Genomic DNA, 21,862 nt, shown 5'->3' on the forward strand with positions numbered 1-21,862 from the left:
ATGACATCCTCGGCATCAACATCCTCATCACCAACATCTTCATCATCAACATCCTCATCATCCTTAGCGCCTTCAACTACCAAAATATCCTCTTCCTCCTCCATGTGCAATTCCACAGAAGAATCCTCAATGACTACGTCTGCAAGATGTTGACTGCCCTTCCCCACATTTACAGAGGGCACACAAATGTTGGAACTTGGAGGATCCTCCAGTACACTAGTATTTAGGTCTGGCTCACACATGGCAACTGCGGACACACTTGCACTCTCCTCAGGGATTTGTGATTTCGATTTCTCAGGGCACACAGTTGTTTTTTCCGAAGGGCTATCAGAATCAGCTGTCTTCCTAAAGAAAGGCCAAGGCCTTTATCCTTTCCTTGCCACTTCATGTAGTGAAGGGCATATTGCCAATTTTTTGTTTATCTAAAGGCAAATTTCCTTAAAAAATTTTTTTTTCTTAACTTCAGTAGTTTTATCATATCTGATGGCTTGACTTAAGCCCTGGGGCATGGGCCTTCATAGAGGACGAGGAAGTTTATGGCCTTGCACTGCTGGTGGCAGCAACAACATGTGGCTCTTGGCCTTGCTCCCCTTTTGTGGTCTTGAAGCAGTGTCACAAGCACCAATAGTGTAGCCAAGGTGCGGTTACAAAATTCACACACGTGGAGTCGTGCACACACACAAATATATTAGACAAAAAAAAGACAACTGATTTAAATTTTTTTTATGCTCAAGAGCTTGGGCCCAGAGCAGTGATTGATTGATCATGACTGGAGTGGGGCAGCACTAGGTTGCAACTTGCGTTGCTGGCTGGATCTTGTGCGGTTAAGCCTAACACGCACGCGCACAAACAGACAGTTAAAGATCAAAAAAAGACAATTGATTTTCATTTTTTATACTCAAGAACTTGGGCCTAGAGCACAGATTGATCGCGACTGGAGTCGTGCAGCACTAGGTTGCGTTACCGACTTGCTACATCTTGTGCGGCTAAGCCTAACATGCACAGACATACAGACAATTATTAGAAAAAAAGACAATTGATTTTTATTTTTTTTCAGCTCCAGAACTTGGGCCCAGAGCACAGATTGATCATGATTGGAGTGGGGCAGCACTAGGTTGCAACTTGCGTTGCTGGCTGGATATTGTGCGGTACTGCGATTAAGCCTAACACGCACACACACACACACACAGAAAAATATAAAAGACACTTGATTGATTTTTTTTTTTTTGACTATATTTTTTCTTCTTTTTTTGAGTCCAGAACTTGGGCCCAGATGGACAGAGCACCAGTCGAGATGTATCTGCAGTGTTGCACCAGCCCATATGGACACAGCAGACAGCAAAGCACCAGCCCACAATGGATCAGCAGCACCATCCCAGGACACAGCAGACAGCACAGACAGCCCAGATGGATCAGCAACAGCCCAGATGGACACAGCAGACAGCACAGTGACAGCACCAGCCCAGAATGGATCAGCACCAGCCCAGGACACAGCAGACAGCACCAGCACCTCTCCCAGCCCTACACTACCCACCCTCCCTGTTCAGACTCCACAGCCGGAGTGAAATGGCGTCCGTCGCTTGGTCCCTTATATACTACATTGATCATAGAGATGAAAGCTTGCGAACTGCGAGTTTTCAGACTCTACAGTTTTGCCTCGGTTTGAGATCCGAGTCAGGCGGGAAAAATCGAGCCTGCTTGGATCCAACTCGGATTTGCTAAATATGGGTGTGTTCGGATCTCTGAAATCCGAACCCGCTCATCTCTAGTTACAACACATTTATACACAGACACATATATACACAGACACAGACTGGGGCAATGAAATATAATTTAATATCCCTCATACCTCACAGACTGAGTAGTTGTCACTGTAGAGAGTGGCAGCTCCATACCTCCTATATCTCATTACATTGCAGGAATCAGGGCAGTATCCTGTACGGGTAGCCCCGCCCCCTGCCGAGGCACTGCCCCCTCCTCCTCCTCCTAGTTCCTTCCGCCTAAATGTAGTCATCAATTTTCATCATTTGTCACTTTTGTACCATCTCAGTTGGAAAAATCAGCTTAATATGTACAGTATTCAATTAAAAATGTTACTGGAGTATAATACCTGTATTGTATGAATAAAAGAAGAATAAATAGCAATCAACCTAAAAGTCATGTTCCCTTTGTCAGACAAACACGTTATATGAATATGGTAGGTAGTCAAAGATTTACAAGAACCAAATAATTTGGGCTGAATTCAATACTCAAACACAATAACTGCTGCCTGCTTGTTTATTGACTAATCTGGTCTGTCACTGAAAGGACCCGCAAATGTGTATGTTAGAACTCCTAGCCCTATATCTGTCCCTGTTACTGACACGGCTTTGTTCTGAGTCAGAAGTCACAACAATAGGTGTTAGATCTGACCAACAAAGCCGGGTCAGTAACAGGGACAGATGATAGGGCTAGGAAGGCTGGGAATGTAAGGAATCCACTCGTGCAGCGGTGTGTCAGTGGCTGTGTACAGTACACCAAATCATTAAAACACACTCAGTACATATAGTGAGGGCAGTCCCAGTGTCCCCTCACCTACCAAATAATGTGTAATACACACAAAATACATTTTTAAATCATGTTTACTTTACTGAGTTTTGTGAAAAGTCATAGAAACACCCAATTCACACTAAACATATACAAAGTAAACATACTGTAAAGGTCTCACAACAAATATGCTACAAAAATACAGTTGCATAAATCTGCCACATATTAAATAGCCCATAAATATATTGATATTAGTTAATATAAAAGTACAGAACAAAGACATTTTTACAAAAGGAGCTGAAAGCCCAAGAGAATGACAATCATTTTCTTCAGCTATTGCAACACAAGATTTAGTCCATTTGGATTAGACTCAAGAACGTAGCTTCAGATTTTCATAGCGTTCATGAGTAATTGTTTTCTTAACCAAACCTACCCGCCAGTGGACGTCAGGGCCCACCAAAGACATCCATGTCCTAGCAATGCAGACATTTGTCAAATGAAGTTAATTAATCACACATTACCTGTATAATTTATCTGAAAGCCTCAGCAGTGTCTGCCTATATATACAGTAACCGCCCCTAGGTCTTGTAAGGTTACAGAGACTCCTGTCCTGTGTATACTGTTTAACATGACAACCCAAAAACTCTGTACCACCCCTTATTGGCTTGTATATATTTGGCATGCCTGGCAGAGAGTGTCCTCCTGTTAGATTTCTCTAATAGAAAATCTAAATACATTTTTAAACCACATGTAAATGCATAAATGTCTCATATCTCCACGACAAAGCAGCTCTCCTCAAAACAGACTTTTTTTTCTATAGGATTTCTCAAATCATACCATTCTAGATGTAAGTGTCAGGCATACCTTGAATGCATCTCATAGTATGGGTGGCCAAACGTATTACACATTCAAGTAGAAATAGCCTTTGCATTGACCTACTTGTTCAGATCCTGCCCATATAATGGATTGATCTTTCCAAATCCTTCTGCTTTTGGCATAAAACAAGTTATCATTAATAACAGGTGCTCTTTTAGATAACAAGTTAAGTTAAACCAATATTCCACCCTAATAGCAAGGAGTACGACCCAAAGGACACAAGTTACAATCAAGTAGGAAAAGCAATTACATTTTATGGAAAAACAAGTATATTGCTGAAACTCCCTTTTCTAACTCAGCACACGTCCCCTAAACCCATTTCATGAACTAGCTGTGCAAAGGGAACAAGCAATATATTAATAGAAATTCATAAAAGTAAAGTGAGTAAAAGTAATCTTTACTTTGTCCCAATGTTAAAAGGACAAGAGATTTTATAAAACCACATCCCCTATTTAAAAGAGGAAACCCTTTATGTGAAATTTCCAATTCTACCAAAATAGAGCTGATACAGTGGCGTAACTACAGCCCCCGCAGACCCCGTGGTGGCTTGGGGGCGCGGGGGCTTGTGGGGCACTGTGGCTGCAGATTCCATGTGGACTGGCCGTCCGCATGAAATCTGCAGAATAAAACCCTCCAAAAATGGCCGCCGCCTCGGAGGAGACATGCTAGAGGTCCTACTGGACCTCTAGCATCTGTTAGTCACCCAGGCAGGGCGGTAGTGCGGACAGTACATAAGTGCCGTCCGCACTACACTATTAGCATAACAAACACACAGCCGCCGGCGCCGGCTGCTGTGTGTTTGTTTTAGCAGCCGATGAGAGTCAAACAGACTCTCATTGGCTGCTGCGCCCACTGCCGGAGCTGGGTATCTTCTGCCTGCCGCAGTGGCTGACGGGAGAGCTCTCCCATCATGCAGAGAGGGCCGGTCCGGGATAACGCCAGATGGAGGAGCTGATGCCAGAGCGGGGATCAAGGTAAGTGGAGGTCTTTTTTTTGTGTGTGTGTCTGTCTGGCCGGGGGGGGGGGTTACTACTACTGGGGGGCATTGCTGGGGGGGTTAACTACTGGTACTGCTGGGGGAGGGACTACTACTGGGGGGCATTGCTGGGGGGGTTACTACTACTGGTACTGCTGGGGGGGACTACTGGGGGGCATTGCTGGGAGGGGTTACTGCTACTGGTACTGCTGGGGGGGACTACTGGGGACATTGCTGGGGGGTTACTACTACTGGTACTGCTGGGGGGGACTACTGGGGGGCATTGCTGGGGGTTACTACTACTGGTACTGCTGGGATTGACTACTGGGGGCATTGCTGGGGGGGTTACTACTACTGGTACTGCTGGGGGGGACTACTGGGGGCATTGCTGGGGGGGCTTACTACTACTGGTACTGCTGGGGGGGGCTACTGGGGGCATTTCTGGGGGGGTTACTACTACTGTCACTGCTGGGGGGGACTACTGGGGGCATTGCTGGGGGGTTACTACTATTGGTACTCCTGGGGGGGACTACTGGGGGCATTGCTGGGGGGGATTACTACTGGGGGGCACTACTGGGGGCACTGCTGGGTGGGACTACTACTGGGTGGGACTGCTACTAGAGGTACTGCTGTGGGGACTACTACTGGGTGCACTGCTGGGGGGGGACTGCTCCTGGGGGCATTGCTGGGGGGGACTACTACTGGGGGCATTGCTGAGGGCGAGGGGACTACTACTGGGGGCATTGCTGGGGGAGGCTACTAGGGTACTGCATTGCTGGGACTACTACTGGGTGCACTGCACTGGTGGGACTACTACTGGGGGAATTATATAAGGGGCACTGCATAAGGGGACCACTACCTGGGGCACTATATAAGGGGCACTGCATAGGGGGGCCACTACTGGGGGCACTGTATAAGATCCCTGACGACGAGTAGGTAATTTAAAAGTAATTAGAAGCCTCACTGTGGGGTATAAAATGGTGCCAGGGGGCAAATATGTAAGTGGCACTTTGCTAATAGGCATTACAGTGTGCGGCATAATGTGTAATGGGCATTATGGTGTGTAGAATAATGTGTAAGGGGCATTACGGTGTGTGGTATAATGTGTAAGGGGCATTACTACAAGGAGGAAAAATACTGCAAACTGTCTAGGGGGGTGGGGCACATTTTTAACTTTTGCACTGGGAGCCAAATTGCGTATAAATGGCCCTGTAATTATTTTACCATAATGCCATGGGGGAAGGGGGGGGGCATCAGAAATATTTTTGGCAGGGAGGAGCAAAATTTCTATTTACACCACTGGAGCTGAATTAATTATGCATTATGATTGCATTTATCTTATGATAAAAATGTTCAAAGAGGCCCGTCTGTGGAGACAGGAAAACGTTAATGAACAGGTGTGACCATCAAATAGATTCAGAAATGCAGTCTTCTGCTCTTCAACCATGTATGGCATAACCAAATAAAGACCCCCAATTCGCCAACGTGAAGATAGTTGTTTGGGCACCATCCTCACTTGTTCTCTGTTACTGTTACATCTTAACAGCGCCATCTGCATTGATCTTCACCACTGGAAACAGTAAATGTAGCTGAATTGTTGGCCAATCAGTGGCTGGCACAGTGAGCCAATCAGAATTCACTTCAAGCATTTTGATTTGGTGTATTATGGTGAGCCAATGGGGACATTGTACATCATTTATCCTCATCAAAGAGTAGCCCTGGCAAGGTAAATTGCATCGGTATGTCATGATGGACTGCTGTGATATGCAACAATAGATAATTAACACCACAGCCAAAAAAAACACCAATGGTAAATAAATGCCAAAATGCGTCCTCAATGCCAGATTCAAGCTGCAAAACATCAAAGGCAGCTGTGGGCAGGGATGTGCTATTGCAATGGCCAGAGGCTGCCTATCTAAGGCTACCGGCAGTGTAACCTTCAAACTTGCTGAACCAAATCATTTCATTTGGGGTCAGACCAGCTGCACGCGGCACCACTGCAAGTACTCTATAGCACCCTTGGACTCTGTGGAAACAGTTTAAGGATCGCAGCCCTAAACCTTGATCTCTACTTAAGTAACACCAGGTTCTCAGTCCACTGCTCTTCTGTATTTACACCACCTCACTCAATATATATCTATATGACATCGCAGAAGTCACTCAGATTCACCTCCTCACTCCTGAACTCACTCCTTCTGTACTAGTCCATGTTCTTTAATGTGTGGGTTCACTCCTTGATACAAAACAATGACCAATTTAGTTGGTTATTTGCCTGCAAAACACCATTTTCATGAAATCAGTTGTTTACTGGTAATCAGTTGGCCCCAGAGTGTATGTGTGCCAGATATATATATATATATATATACATACATACATACATACATACATATATATATATATATATATATATATATATATATTTATGAACAGGAGAAATTTCTGTAGGATATCAGATCTAGGAAACTATGGGCCTGATTCAGACCCACTCGCGAGCGGCTGTCCGCTCGCAAGTGGGTCAATGTTATGGACTGAGCATGCGCACGACGGAGGGAGCTCCGTCGTGCACATGCGCCAGATGCGACGAGCGAAGGAAAGTCCTTCGCTCGTTGTGTCTGATCAAAGGGGGCGTGCTGTCAATGTTGATTGACAGCACGCCCCCTTTGGTGGGCGTGCCGGGGGCGTGCCTCCCTGACGGGGGCGTTCCCACGGGAACGCCTCCCTTCAAAAGCCGGCCCACTGACATCACTAGTGATGTCAGTGGGAGTGATTTTGGCTCTGATAGAGCCAAAATCACTCCGGAGCTTGCGGTTGAAAACCTCAACCGCAGGCTCCGGCTCGCAATTTCGATGGTCGCGATGGTCACGACCATCGCGGCCATCACAATGCACGCTCGTATAGCCTGTGGGTGGTGACCCACAGCTATACGAGCGTCCAGGAGGACGCTCCATTTTCATGGAGCCCGGCCCTCATTCAGAGCGTGCGCTCTGCTCAGAGCGTACGGCTCTGAATGAGGGCCTATATCAATAAATGATTTTAGAGATTCTGAAAACAGGTAATTTCTGGCCAAGTATAGCAAAAGCCAGGCAGGTGCAGCCCTAAATCAATATACAAAAGCACGTTCAGGGTGAAGCAAAGGACAACACTAATTAGGAACAAACAGTCCTAAAACAGAATTGAGAAGAATTGCCCAAATATAAAACCAAGGTTAGAACATGGTTAGAACAGGCCTGATGCCAGGCAACATCAGTAGTCAGGTACAGTAGTGTCAAAGCAGCAGAAGAACTACAAGTAATTTGGCATACAGTGGTGTGAAAACGTCTTTGCCCCTTTCCTGATTTTTTCTTTTTTTTGCATATTTGTGACACTTAATTGTTTCTTAACTGCAAACAAAATTGAATATAAAACAAAGACAACCTGAGTAAATATAAAATACAGTTTTTAAATGATCATCTAATTTATTGAAGGGAAGAAGTTATCCAACACCTGGCCCTGCGTGAAATAGCAATTGCTCCCTTGGCTACACATTCAACCAATGAACCAAACTGAATTGATAATTGGGTTTAATTTAGACTAGACACAATCGGCTTGGTTACTGCCAGTCCTTTTGAATCTAAAGATCAGCAATGTGAAGTTGGCTAAAAAGTCTCAACAGGAAGCAAACATTCTGCGATCAAAATAAAATCTAGAATAGATTAAAAATAAAGTTATTGAAGTATTAGTCTTGAAAGGGTTGCAAAGCCATTTTTCAGGCTCTGGGACTCCAGCAAACCAAAGTGGGAGCTATTATCACCAAATGGAGAAAATTTGGAACAGTGGTGAATCTTCCTAGAAGTGGCCGGCCTACCAAATTTCTCCCAAGAGCACATTATCAACTCATCTAGGAATTCATGAAAGAACCCAGACAAACATCTAAGCCTTTTGGGTTAATGTTCTGTTGACTTATTAGTAAAAATGTAACTTTTTGGAAGACATAGGTCCCGTTAAATCTGGTGTAAAGCTAATACAGCTTTCCACAATAAGGACATCATACCAACAGCCAAACATTTTGTTCTGGTAGTGTGAGGGTGTGGATATACTTTGCTGCTTCAGGACCTGGGTGACTTGCTATAATAGACGGAATCTTGAATTCTGCTGTCTACCAGAGAGTTCTGAGGGAGAATGTCTGGTCATCAGTCCATGATCTGAAGCTCAAGCACAATTGTGTTATTAAGCAAGACAACAATCCAAAGTGCAACAGCAGGTCCGCATCTGAATGGTCCAAAAGATACATATTTAAGGTTTTGGAGTTCCTAGTAAAAGATGTGACTTGAATCCACTTGAGAGGCTGTGTCAGGTCATTAAATGGGCAATTCATTCTCAAAGACCCTCCAATGTGGACAAATTAAAACAATTCTGCAAAGAGGAGTGGGAAAAAATTCTATACAGTGATGTGAAACACTGATCTCCAGTTATTGAAAGTATTTGGTTGCAGTTGTTGCTGCTAAAGGTGGCACAAACAATTATTTTCCACATGGGTGACATAGAAGCTGGATAACTTTTTTTCTTCAATAAATTAAGTGATCATTTAAAAACTGTATTTTGTGTTTACTTGTCTTTGTCTTATATTCAATTGTGTTTGAAACTCTGAAATAATTAAGTCTGATAAATATGCAAAAAAAAGAAGAAAACAGGTTGGGGACAAGAACTTTTTTACGCCAGTACTAGTGCATGCACTTACATTAGAGTGTCCCAGTATGGACGAATGTTTCTCCAAAAACACAACTACGGAGCCCTGAATTGAATATTAATTTGCTGCCATCTATCAGCAGACGACAGAAAGACAATTTGTGACATGGCCTGAGATATCAAGAACGCTCATCAATCTGCACTTACAGTATCAATGCACCAACATAGTCACCCCAGATGTAATGAACAGTAACCAGTAGGAGTAGCCAGTGACGACAGGCTACTGAAGATCCAAAATGATATATAAACCCCTAACAGGGTGGCAAGTAAGATCAATCTGTAAAACATAGATCTAGAAATACATTTGCTACCAACCTATTACATATGGATACATTAATAAATTCATTACTAACCAGTTACACATGGATCTAAAAATACATTTGCTACCAACCTGTTACACATGGAACTAGAAATGCATTCATTACCAACCTATTACAAATGGATCTAGAAATACATTCATTACAAACCTGTTACACATGGATCTAGAAATACATTTTCTACCAAACAATTAGGGTGCATACACACACAACGATTTTGTTACCAATGATTTTATGAACGATTTACTGTCACATTATCTGTCCGATTTTTTAAAGTGTAATGAACGATTTTTTTGAACTACAAACACGGCCTCGTCGCAAGCCCCGATGGTCGCGATGGTCTCGACCATTGCGACCATCACCTAGTCACTCGCTAAAGCTGTGGGTGGTAGCCACAGATTAGCGAGCGGCCAGGAGGCCGCCTTTCAAAAGAAAAGCGTCCGGCCTCATTCAAAGCGAACGCTCGCATTTTACGAGCGGCTCTAAATGAGGTCCATATTCCTTAACAATCTGTTACATATGAATCTAGACATACATTCATTACAAACCTATTACACATGGATCTATAAATACATTAATTACCAACCTGTTACACATAGATCTACCATTCTGTTATACATGGATCTAGAAATATATTTGCTACCAACATGTTACACATGGAACTAGAAATACATTCATTGCCAATCTGTTACACAAGGATCTAGAAATATATTAATTACCAACCTATTATGGAGCATACACACGGTCAGATTTAGCTGGTCGATCTAAACGATAACAATATCGATATATCGTTATCGATCATATTGTCCTGTTTTTGGGCCCTTCCAACCCCCAAACGATGGTCGATGCGCGGGCAAGGATGGTCGATATCGATATTAACCATCACCCGTGCATGCAGGCCATTACACATGGATCTAGAAATACATTTGTTACCAACTTATTACACATGGATCTAGAAATACATTTGCTACTAACCTGTTACACATGGATCTAGAAATACAGTTGTTACCAACCTGTTACGTGTTAATCTAGAAATACATTCATTCCCAACCAGTTACACATGGATCTAGAAATACATTTGCTACTAACCTGTTACACATGGATCTAGAAATACATTTGCTACTAACCTGTTACACATGGATCTAGAAATACAGTTGTTACCAACCTGTTACGTGTTAATCTAGAAATACATTAATTCCCAACCAGTTACACATGGATCTAGAAATACATTTGCTACTAACCTGTTACACATGGATCTAGAAATACATTTGTTACCAACTTGCTACACATGGATCTAGAAATATATTTATTACCAACCTGTTATGCGTTAATCTAGAAATACATTTGTTCCCAACCTGTTACACATGGATCTAGAAATACATTTACTACCAACCTGTTCAGAATGGATCTAGAAATACGTTCGCTACAAGGCATACATTTTGCAGCTACAAGTTTTGGAACTGAGGAAGAGAAGTGTCACATGTCTGCTCCGTTTGAATCTATATGCTCGATTTAAGATTAGTCACATCCTAAGATGCATACAACACAAAACAGAGAGACTGCAGGAGATGCATCTGTACACAGACAGGGCAGCGTTACTCTCAAATCTAAATTAGGCCAACGAAGTTTTAATATAATTTTCATCTGTTGAAGTGTAATTCCCTTTTTAACTATGTTCTGTCTAGAAATCAAACAAGAAAAATCTCCTTATTTTTAAAAGATTGATTCTATATTTTTCTTTAACAGAACTTAGCACATAAAACTTCAAATATGTTTCCGATGCAGTGAAATCATCTTTAATACATTAAACACATTCCCGTCAGGGGAATAGCTTGATATGACTGTTGAGTTCAAACAGAGTGATAACAGGATAGGTTTTATCCCTGTGGGTGTGTGAGAGATAACTCTTGTACAGGGCTGCAGTGTCGCAGCAGCAGTCAGGTCAGACGCTGTGACCAGCCAGCTAAATGTTTGCAATAAGAATGTTATACTGCTCATGTTAAGTGACTGCTCTGGAAGATGAAGTGTTGAATGCAAATGAATGAGAGATTTAAGGAGCTTAATAAATATTTAACACTTGCTGTCCGCATTTCTCAGCTCATGTGCCCACAGGAACATCTTTATTACTGGGACAATTAGTAGCTGTCACTCTAATAGCATTTATCTTGCTCATTTAAAGAGTAGTGACTTCAATCCTAAAACAATACAGTATATTTTGAAGAAATAATAACTGAATATACTAATGCTTCCAAAGATGCTTATGATTGGTCTAAATGTAAACAATGTTTTCTTTAGTAATATTTTAACTAAATTTACAAAATATAAATAACCATGTATAAAAATGTATTCTTTTTTCAATCCATTTGTGTATGTTTATTTTTGTTTTCATTGGACATGCTACGATAAAAATGTATTTAAAAAAAATATCTTTATGCTAATTAGTATAGATGGCAGCATAATATATATATCTATTCCAAGTCACAGGTTATGCTATAATCCCTGTTCACCAGAATTCTGTAAATGTGTCACTAATACCGTTAACAGTTAATATAATTTTGTTAACTATTTACGTACCTCAATTTGCATGAAACTCAGGTCACGGCAAGAGAGTTTATATTGTTGTTTAAAGGTACATTCATCAATGACCCCCCGTTAAGATAATGTGGAAGAAGGGCATGGGTATTTATGGCTTTTGGATAAATAAGAGAGAACAGATTGCCATAATTGGGATATTTGTAGACCGGTCCAGAATAAATGTGTGACTGTACAAAACATTTTGGGCATATGTGGGTTGTCGAAAGGCCTCTTGTAGACATTTGGGAAAATAATTGGTTGTGGTGGAGAACATTTAAGCAATTGTGCTGGCAGGGGTTGGCTGGCAATTAGCATGAGGGGCACTGGCCCAAAAGTAACAGCCCATCCTTAAATTGAGGGGTTTTCTTTATTTTAAAGTCCCTTTTGAGTCTTATTTTCTATATATGTATATATATATATATATATATATATATATATATATAATATTTCTACAATTATTTTTCTATAGCTCAACCCCCAGAAGCTCCACCCACAGTTACTGAACCTATTTTTACAGCAAAGTAGCTATATATATATATATATATATATATATATCGACCAGATGCCGGCACTCATTCCTTAAGTATGTTAACATGCCTGGGTGATGTCATCCGTAAATGAACAATGGACCTGATTCAGACCCACTCGCTAAGGCGCGATCGCTCTCTCTGAGCGATTTTCGCCCATCTGCGTATGCATATAATTCGCAGTGCGCATGCTGCACTGCTAGTGGATGTGCGCCTTAAGTTGCAAATAACAAAAGATTGATTCCCTGGGAATACTTATTTACTGTGTATTTGTTGAAATAACATAAATTAAGTCTCTAATTATATCTATAAATATATTGTCTACATTATGGACTGACAATTTCAGGGCTAGATTTACAGTCACTCTAATAATAACACTTATATGTCTCATCAATACCGTCAAAATGAGAATTTAGTATTAATAACATTATTACCTGTGAGTCTAAGGGCCATATTCAATTAGGCTGCGAAAACCCGTTCTCGGCGAAACTTTTTCTCTCAATGACGTCATTTGCACATTTCTTACGTATCCACGTATTCAATTGTAGTCTTTTCGCCAATGCGAAAGCACAATGCAATGTAATATGTGAAAAGTTTCTCCTATGAATACCCGGCGGAAAAAAGTGCAGAATTGCGGTTTTGGGGTGCAGAAGTGCGGAAAGAACTCTGCACCCTTTTTACAGCCCCTTGAGGCTCACTGTATCAAAAAACTCGTAAAAAAAATACAAAGGGCACTCCAAAAAAGCACTTTGAAAATGTGGGTGAAAAAGTTCAAAGTGGGGGTACAAATTCAAAAAGTAGCGAAATAGCCTTTGGGGGAGGGTCTGCAAGAATGGGGGAGGTGTTTATTTGATTGCAGGTGTTTGCTGAAGGTGCATTTTTTGGGGCTTTTTAATGCTTGACTTTAGCGATTTTTAAATATGCTAGCACCCATTTTCATGTACCCCAAATTTGATGGGACTACATATTCTAAAAAAACAGTGGCAAATACTATTCTTCACCACTTTCTCAAAGATGCTAAAAAGCAGCTACGGAGACCATTTAAAACCCTCAAATACCTTTAGCAGGGCTATTCGGGGGTACCCATAGTGGACCCCCATGTCAGAGCATCTTTAGGGGGGTGTCAGGATGATTTCCCCAAAAATGACAGGACTTGTTGCCGATTTCGGTTTCGCCGGTCCACTTTTCGCCGATTTGGAATTGAACATGGGGATACGCGGGGACGGGTGCGATAACTTTTCCACCCTGAAACCTGTGATGATGGCAACGGACTTTTCGCTCCAAATTGAATATGCCCCTAAATATGTTATTCCAATGTAAATATGTTATTAAAATGTAAATGCAGCCTACAATATCTGCGCCACAGAATTTGTAAAATCTAGTTTTAGACATCTATGGGGCTGCATATGTTGAACCAGTTAGCTCCAATATATTCTGCTGTACCCTCTTGTTAAATAGCCCTGAAGCCCAGAAATGCAGCATGCAGCCATTTTCAGAGGAATGGTAATTTTGGGCTTAATAAGTAGGCCCATATGTGATCTTAACGGGCTGTGGTAATAATACAGACTGTGGAGATTCCGGCACTCAGAATGCCGGTGCCGGAATCCCGACACCTGTCAGAATCCCAGCGCTGGCATCCCGAAGGTAAGTAGCGGGGTTAGGGAGAGGGTTAGGCACTAAGTGGGGAGGGTTAGTGGGGAGGGTTAGGCACTAGGGCAAGGGTTAGGTACTAAGGGGGGAGAGGTAGGTTTAGGGTGCGGGGAGGGGGAGGTTAGGTTTTGGCACTGGGGGGGGTTAGGTTTAGGCACCAGGAAGGGAGGGTTAGGGAGCACTCCTGACCGCCAGCATCCCATACCGAACCTGACTTTAATACACTACTGTGTCTGAATTTGATAATTTTTGTATGACGTGGGACCCCTTTGATCCTGTAACATAATACGGTAAGTATGTATTAAGCAGGGAAATAATGAGAAGGGAACGGGATGGTTCCTAGGCATACTTGCCAACTCAATGTGATTGTCAGGGAGACTCACTGAAATATCAGCAATCACCATTCCTCCCTGAAGAGTCTAGCAATCTAGTACGGCCGACCCACCGACTGCCAGACATGTCGCCCACAAAAGCCATTGAATATGATGTCACAAGTGGGTGGGCTTATTCAAATGGCTCTGCTGGCTACACATATTGGCCGGGCGATTGCCAAGTGTGTATGCACGCCCCAATTGTTAGATCGGTCCTTGGCTGACCTGCCACCCAAGTGTGTACCCAACGTAAGAGCAGTAGCAGATCCACTACTAGCAGAAAGTAGCCATGGTCTGAGCTGTTTCTTGCCACTGCAGGTGATGTATGGGATATTAGCTGCTTTCCATTTTTGTAACAAATGACCCCATTCATCAGAAACTTTCACCTTCGTGCTTAAATTAAAAGCTGAAGTTTTCTTTGACATTGTTAAACATTGCTTGGATTGGTGGTGTGCTGGATGATCGATATCGATCATCCAGCACACCTGGGAGATCGTTCAACAATATCGTTATCATTGTCTATGCACCATAAGTGTAACATACTGTAACCTCCTTGGATTTTCCGAGTATAAAATCAGTTTGGTCCCTATGAGTAACACTGGGGAGTATTCTGTATAATCTGGAATTGATAAGTGATATTGGTCTATATGATTTACATTCTAATTAACCCTTTGCCTATTAAGGTAAGCATGTAATATATTATGGTATCATTCAATATTCTATTTAATGACGGCTTGTTCCTGTGTTACCTGTAAGCTCAGTAGTCAGTGGTCTGAGATGTCACTAAGGGCCTGGTTCAGAGCAGCACGCAAAACGCACGTAATGCCAATCTGCACATAGATGAGCAGGTTTTGGGGTTTCTTTGCAACTGCATATGCGTTAAAATTCCTGAAACTCCGATGGCCCACGTGTGACACAAAGTACTATACACACAAAGGTGCTGCTGCGGTCGAGACGCACGGTATCAAAAAGGTTGTAGAGAAGTGATGAGCGTTCAGTGTCTGTGTTATGGCAGTATCCCAGGTGTGTCACTGAGAGCAGCAGCGTACAAGATGCACACTCGCAGGCATAGGAGGTCAGATAGACAAACTGCACCTGCCATAGGACTGCTGCAAGTTTCTATGGTGCAACCGATGGTGGCGCCTATGGTCTCACCAATCAGTATTTCTGCGTGTACAGAAGATGATTCCAGGGGGTGTATTTACTAAAGGGAGAGTTTTTAGAAGTAGAGATGTTGTCCATAGCAACCAATCAGATTCTAGCTATTATATTCTAGAAGGTGCTAATTAAATGTTAAGTAGAATCTGTTTGGTTGCTATGGGGAACTTCTCCATTTCTAAAAACTGTTACTTTACCCCTAGGCATCTCAGTCATTGCACATTTGGCTGCATGGATGTACACTAGAGAAGGAGTTTCTAGTGGCATCTGCATAAAGTCGGCCGGCAGTAGCTCATGTGCTCCTGCATCGGGCTCTAAAGCTGGCCACACACTAGACCACCTTACATCCAACCAGCCAACTAGTTGATTGGTTGGAATGAAAATCTGGTAACGTATGGGAGTAACTGATGATCAGCAATTTGTTCCTAAATGCCAGAAAACAGATAAAAATGGCCGTCAGACAAATTTGTTAACTGTTTGATCTACACAATTTGTACAAACAACAGTTTTTGTCCATTTTCCGGCGTTTGGGAGCAAATTGCTGATTGTCATTTGCTTTCATTCCTTACTAGAGTTTCATTCCAACCAATCAACTAGTTGGCTGGTTGGATGAAAGTTGGTCTAGTGTGTGGCCAGCTTTAGTCTTCTTTACTTATAGAGGAGAGTCCGTAGGGCTCATGTAGGGGTTCATGCTTTGGCAACTGGAAACCTGCCGCCCTTTGATTTTACGTCAGCTGCCACAACCATCATTATTAGTATTGGCCTCATGCTAGGTGCAAAAGATCTGTCAGAAACAGGCTCCTCTTCCCCGCACGTATGAGTCAGGATCACAAGGAGCTTATCATACACACGCACAACACTCCCACAGGTCAGGGCAGTCCTGAGTGCTCGCATTGTACCCTCACCCAAAACACCCAGTTTCACAGAAACATAGATCTGTCCAAGTTCTGCAGGACTCATAGGACTTAAAAGGATGGAGATACACATAGATATGTAACATACGCTTCCACTGTATATAAAACATCACTGTGTGCATCTATGCACAGAGATGCAACCGGCTCAGAATCATCCCCAGTGCCTGGAACAGGGCTGGATTAAGCTTTCTTAAAATAGGGTTTCTGCCCCCACTCATCTGGCCCTCCCCCTCTTGTCAGCACCGCCCCCACTAGTCATTAAGCCTGCTCCCCCTTCATAATCTGGTCCGTCCCCACTGGCTCTGCTACCTGTGAGGACAAGACTCAACTGTGGTGACAGTGCCAGGAAATGCTTGGATGTGTGGGGACAGACCTGGGCACAGGGCCTAGGCAGCCAAGGATAGGCGCAGCAGGACAGTGACACGGGAAAAGTTGAGCAGTTGCTGGGAAAAGGATGGGCACAATGGGCTACACACCCCACTTGTCATCCGGCTTGTCCCCACTGCGGAATTGCACAGTGCATGGAGCAGTGTTCTCTGGCCAGGGGGTCTGGAGGCCCCTCCTCTTAATCCAGCTTTGGCCTGGAACATGACATTTTAAGAATCTGAATATCATGTGATGTTTGAATTTGTTAAATAGCCCAACTGCATTTCACAACATCAATGTCGCTGAATTGGCACGTAATTGTATCTTAGACTGGTGTGGTCATCTTATACCTCCCATAGGCTCTTGTATATCACAATAATAGACAGTTTCTCTCTGTATTCCCTATTACATGCAATTTCCAGCAGCAAGAAAGAACATATCATATATCAAGATGTGAAATGGTTGTGCCTGAACACTCTATAGAATAACAGTTGATATAATTGAATATGTATATCCTATACACACCCAATCTGCCATCCCAAACTAAGCCGATTTAGAGCTCAGAAAAATGAATAAACAGCAAAAAGATGACACTAACACCAAGCCAATTAGATGATGTGTTTAGGTCAAATATTCATGTTTTTAATCAACTATTGCAAAAATTCAGTAGTATGACGATAACATGGTCCATGCTCAAGATTCTGAGAGCACCTCCAACCTTATTAGTTATTTGTATAACATCACTATATTACACCTTGCTCTGTAGAGAATACGGCGTTAGGGCCTGGATAACTTCATAGGTTAATAGCAGGACAGACAGTGGACGTTATACAGTGGCTGCAGCAGTATACGTTAGACAGATAAAGCAGCCTAGGTTCAGTTGGTTCCTGTAAGAACCTATAATCTCCAACCATCATTGGGTCACCAAGGGATCTTTGAAGAAGATTGACTATGTACTGTTTGGCACATGCAAAAGGGCTGGGAAAATTATAACATTGCTAATACATATTCACTAAGCATCTTTTTAACATGACTGAGTGCAGAAGCGAGCAGGAGGGCATCACTCAATGTGCCCACAGTGAATATGTTGACCTGGCGCCGGGATCCCTTCACGGGTGTAATGCTACTTAGAGCTTTTTAACCATGTAGGAGTCATACCTTATTGTGTCGACTTCCCGTACCGAACCCAGATAAAAGTACTTATTTGCATCTATAGGTACAGTAGACAGAGAAATTTGGGTAACGGAACACTTCTGAGTTCTTTATACAGGACGTCACTTAATACTGCCCAGTTCTGCTCTTCCAATGCAAAGATGTCACCCTCACTCTTTCCCGTAAAAAGCCACCATTGAGGGGCACAGCCTAGGTCAACAACAGTGCTTCCACTGGCTCTGATAAGTGCCTACATTTTTAAAGAACTTGGATATGGAGTCAAAATGTTGACATTCCAAATGTCGACAGCAGAATGTCATCATAGTAAGAATGTTGACATTCAGAATGTTGACATAGGCATAATATTGACATTGTCATAATGTGGACACTGGACGATGTGTGTACCCAGTGATGTCGGATGCGGCGGGCACCTGTACCCGGGAGGAGGGCGCTCTGCAGCTGCGGCCATTCTACTGCATGCAGCAGCACAGTCAGTGTTGCTGCATCAGCTTGGGGCAGGGCGGTAGTGTGGACGGCAGCTGTGTGTTTGTTTTAGCAGCCGATGAGAGTCACACAGACTCTCATCGGCTGCTGCTCCCACTGCCAGAGCCTCTGTCTTCCGGCTCCCGCCATGTCGTCTCTCCCATCATGCAGAGCGGGCCGGCCCGGGAGGACGCCGGACGGAGGAGCAGACGACAGAGCGAGGATTAAGGTAAGTGGAAGTTGTTTTTTTTTGTGTGTGTGTGTCTGGGGGGGGGGTTACTAGGGGCACTGCAGCGGGTACTACAAGGGGCACTGCTGGGGGGGAACTACAAAGGGCACTGCTGGGGGGGTACTACTACTAGGGGCACTGCAGGGGGTACTACAAGGGGCACTGCTGGGGGTTGTACTACTAGGGGCACTGTAGGGAGTACTACAAGGGGCACTGCTGGGGGGGTTACTGGGGGGGACTACTAGGGGCACTCCTGGGCGGACTACTAGGGGCACTGCTAGGGGGACTACTACTGGGGGCACTGCACACTGGTGGGACCACTACTGGGGGACACAGCATAGAGGGGGATTACTACTAGGGGTACTCCTGGGGGGACCACTGTTGAGGGGGGACTGCTACTGGGGACACTGCTGGGGCAGACTGCTACTGGGGGCACGGCTGGGCTCGACCCTGGGGCCCCCACAAGCCTTAATCCGGGCCTGCATACAAACCACAGCCATGTTGCTTTCAGCCGCATGTCATCGCTAACGATATCCTCAGATTGGACTGCATGTACAGACGACTGGGGATATCACTAACAACCCGTGGGAGCGCGCATAGTTCGTCGGTAAGTGCATACACACTGGACGATATACCCGACAGGGTTAGGATACAGACACCTGTCGTTACCCCCTCTCCCTACTCTAAACCTAACCCTGCCTCCCCAGTGCCTGAACCTACCCTCCCCCCTAGTGCTTAAACCTAACCACCCCGCACCCTAAACCCAACCTTCTCCCCTAGTACCTAACCCTCCCCCCTAGTGCCTAACCCTCCCCCCTAGTGCCTAACCCTTCCCCCAGTGCCTAACCCTCCCCCACAACCCCACTACTTACATTCGGGATGCCGGCGCCATATCTGACATGTGTCTGGATTCCGTCTCCGGTCTTCTAAGCGCCGACATCTCCTGTGTGGCTGCATCGGAATACTGAACGTATCCCAACAAAAACAAGTGCTATAGTCTTACTGTCATTTTTCTAGCACACTTCAGAAAATGAATGTAAACGTCAAGGATACCTGGGGTACAAGTACTCACTGTGATGTTTCTAGGTTATGCAAGCATTTTTCTATCATGGCAAAGGTTGGGATGATGACACTTCCACATGATACTAAGGGGCGGATTCAATTACAGGCGAAATGCATTTGCTGCTGCAATCTATTTTCCTCATTCGCCTGTTTGGACGTGACGTTTTTGCGTACTTTCACAATGTGCTCTCTAACTTTTTGCCCCATTCAATTAGAAAACGCATATATGCAAATGCAGCGAATGGCGAAACTAGCGATAAAGGACTGCTTATTTGGGGGAAATCAGTCTGCACCCCATAAAAAGCCTAACTGACCCTGGAAATCAATATAGAAATGTAGTAATAGCCCTGATAAAAGTATATTTTTATTAGGGCTATTAATACACTTCTATATATTGACTCAAAGGCCTGTTATATGCATATTTGCATAAGTTTGGAAAAATGTTCTAAAGCAATTTCTTTTGTGAAAAATTATTGCTGTAATTAAATTGGGGGTACATTTAAATGAGTACAAGTATATTTTTGGATCTCTAAAGTGCCTTTTAAAACAAGTAAAGAAAAAACACCTGCTGCGGCCTCTAGCAATCCTATAATCACCTGTATGGGCCATACAGCACCCCAAAATACCAGACCCTACTACTTTATTTTATACCCATTTTCAAACACTTTTTAGATTTTCACCCCAAAAATGACATGACTTTTTAAGGGGGAATTAAGATATATATTTTTTATTTTTTTGGCCTAATTAGTCATTAGGAGGGTGTCCAAAGGGTTCTGAACCAAGTCCCCACATTTTTAGCCCAAAATAGAGATTTTGCACAACTTTTCTGCTGCCTCTGGGTGGAGAAAATGTTACGCCTGTTTTTGCCTATGGACTTTTTGCACATGTGAAAACGTCCTGGAATTGAATAGGGCGATACGCGGGAATGTGGCGAAAACATTGCATCGGCGAACGCTTTTCGTCCATCGCGGCTTTTCGCCTTTAATTGAATCCGGCCCTTAGACACATAGGGAAAGCAATGTTCTAGGGATCTCTACTGCCATGCATCACAGAGGTACCCTGATAACAGGCAGGAAAATACAGTGACATGATCACTGGTGCTACCTGCATAAAAGAAATGATCTGGATTTACTGAAATCCAGATAATTCTTGACACAGCGCCCCTGATGTCAGAACTAGTGACTAGGGCACCGGTCTATGATATTACATGTTTCTTCAAAATAATAAAGTTGTAAGAAATAATATAACAATTAAAGTTGAAAAATTAAAAAGTATATCCCATTATCCCTGTAATTGTTAGATATAAAACATAGATCTAAGTAATAAGAGAGCAGATGTGGATATTGTAGTCAAAGTAATTTTTGTTAGAAATGTTTTTAAATCTTGTTTATAGCATTTTTATTTATTGCTTTTAGATCTATACATGTTGTTCATAATCGCCCCACCATAGTGTTTAGGTAAGGGAAGAAATAATACCTGTCTGCTCCTGCAGCATGTCAGCAGATCCGACAGAGCCATTCCTGCGTATGCACACCAGCTCTTCTGTCCCTGGGTGGTCACATTTGATGCCAGTTCTCATTTCTCGCTCCTTTGCAGTTATTGTCTTGTGTCCAACCTGACTTAGCTCTCCCCGAAGCTCTTTGTTCTCCTTCTCTAGCTTGTTGATCTCCAACCGCATTTCTCTGATCACTCTCATCAAGTGTGTGTCGTCTTCCATTAACGGTCTCCTCTATTTCACCCTTCCTCCTCCCCAGTGTGGTGGTATCTCAGGAGGATGCTATGGAACAGCAAATGCTACGAGAGTCACCAAATCATCTGGTTGTAGCATTATTTACTAAAGATCCGTTGTACAATAGCAGGCGGCCCCAGCTCTAGGTCGTCTTTCATCAGCATGTGAGCTTGGATTAAGCGTTTAGACAAGAGGCCTTTAATTATTCAAACCTGCACGGTTTTTGC

General features: G+C 43.3%; 1 protein-coding gene across 1 annotated transcript in view; it reads right to left on the reverse strand.

The window, feature by feature from the left end:
* The window catches only part of CCDC195 (coiled-coil domain containing 195), a 40,681-nt gene extending 19,058 nt beyond the window's left edge, over window positions 1-21,623 (reverse strand). The window contains exon 1 of the mRNA XM_088446261.1: window positions 21,383-21,623. Within this exon, the coding sequence (XP_088302387.1) occupies window positions 21,383-21,623 (241 nt within the window). The remainder of the gene's footprint in view (window positions 1-21,382) is intronic.
* Between the last annotated feature and the right edge of the window lie 239 nt (window positions 21,624-21,862).

Source organism: Taudactylus pleione, unplaced genomic scaffold, assembly GCF_031769625.1.
Source record: "Taudactylus pleione unplaced genomic scaffold, aTauple2 ptg000395l, whole genome shotgun sequence".
In the NCBI taxonomy this organism is placed as follows: Eukaryota; Metazoa; Chordata; class Amphibia; order Anura; family Myobatrachidae; genus Taudactylus; species Taudactylus pleione.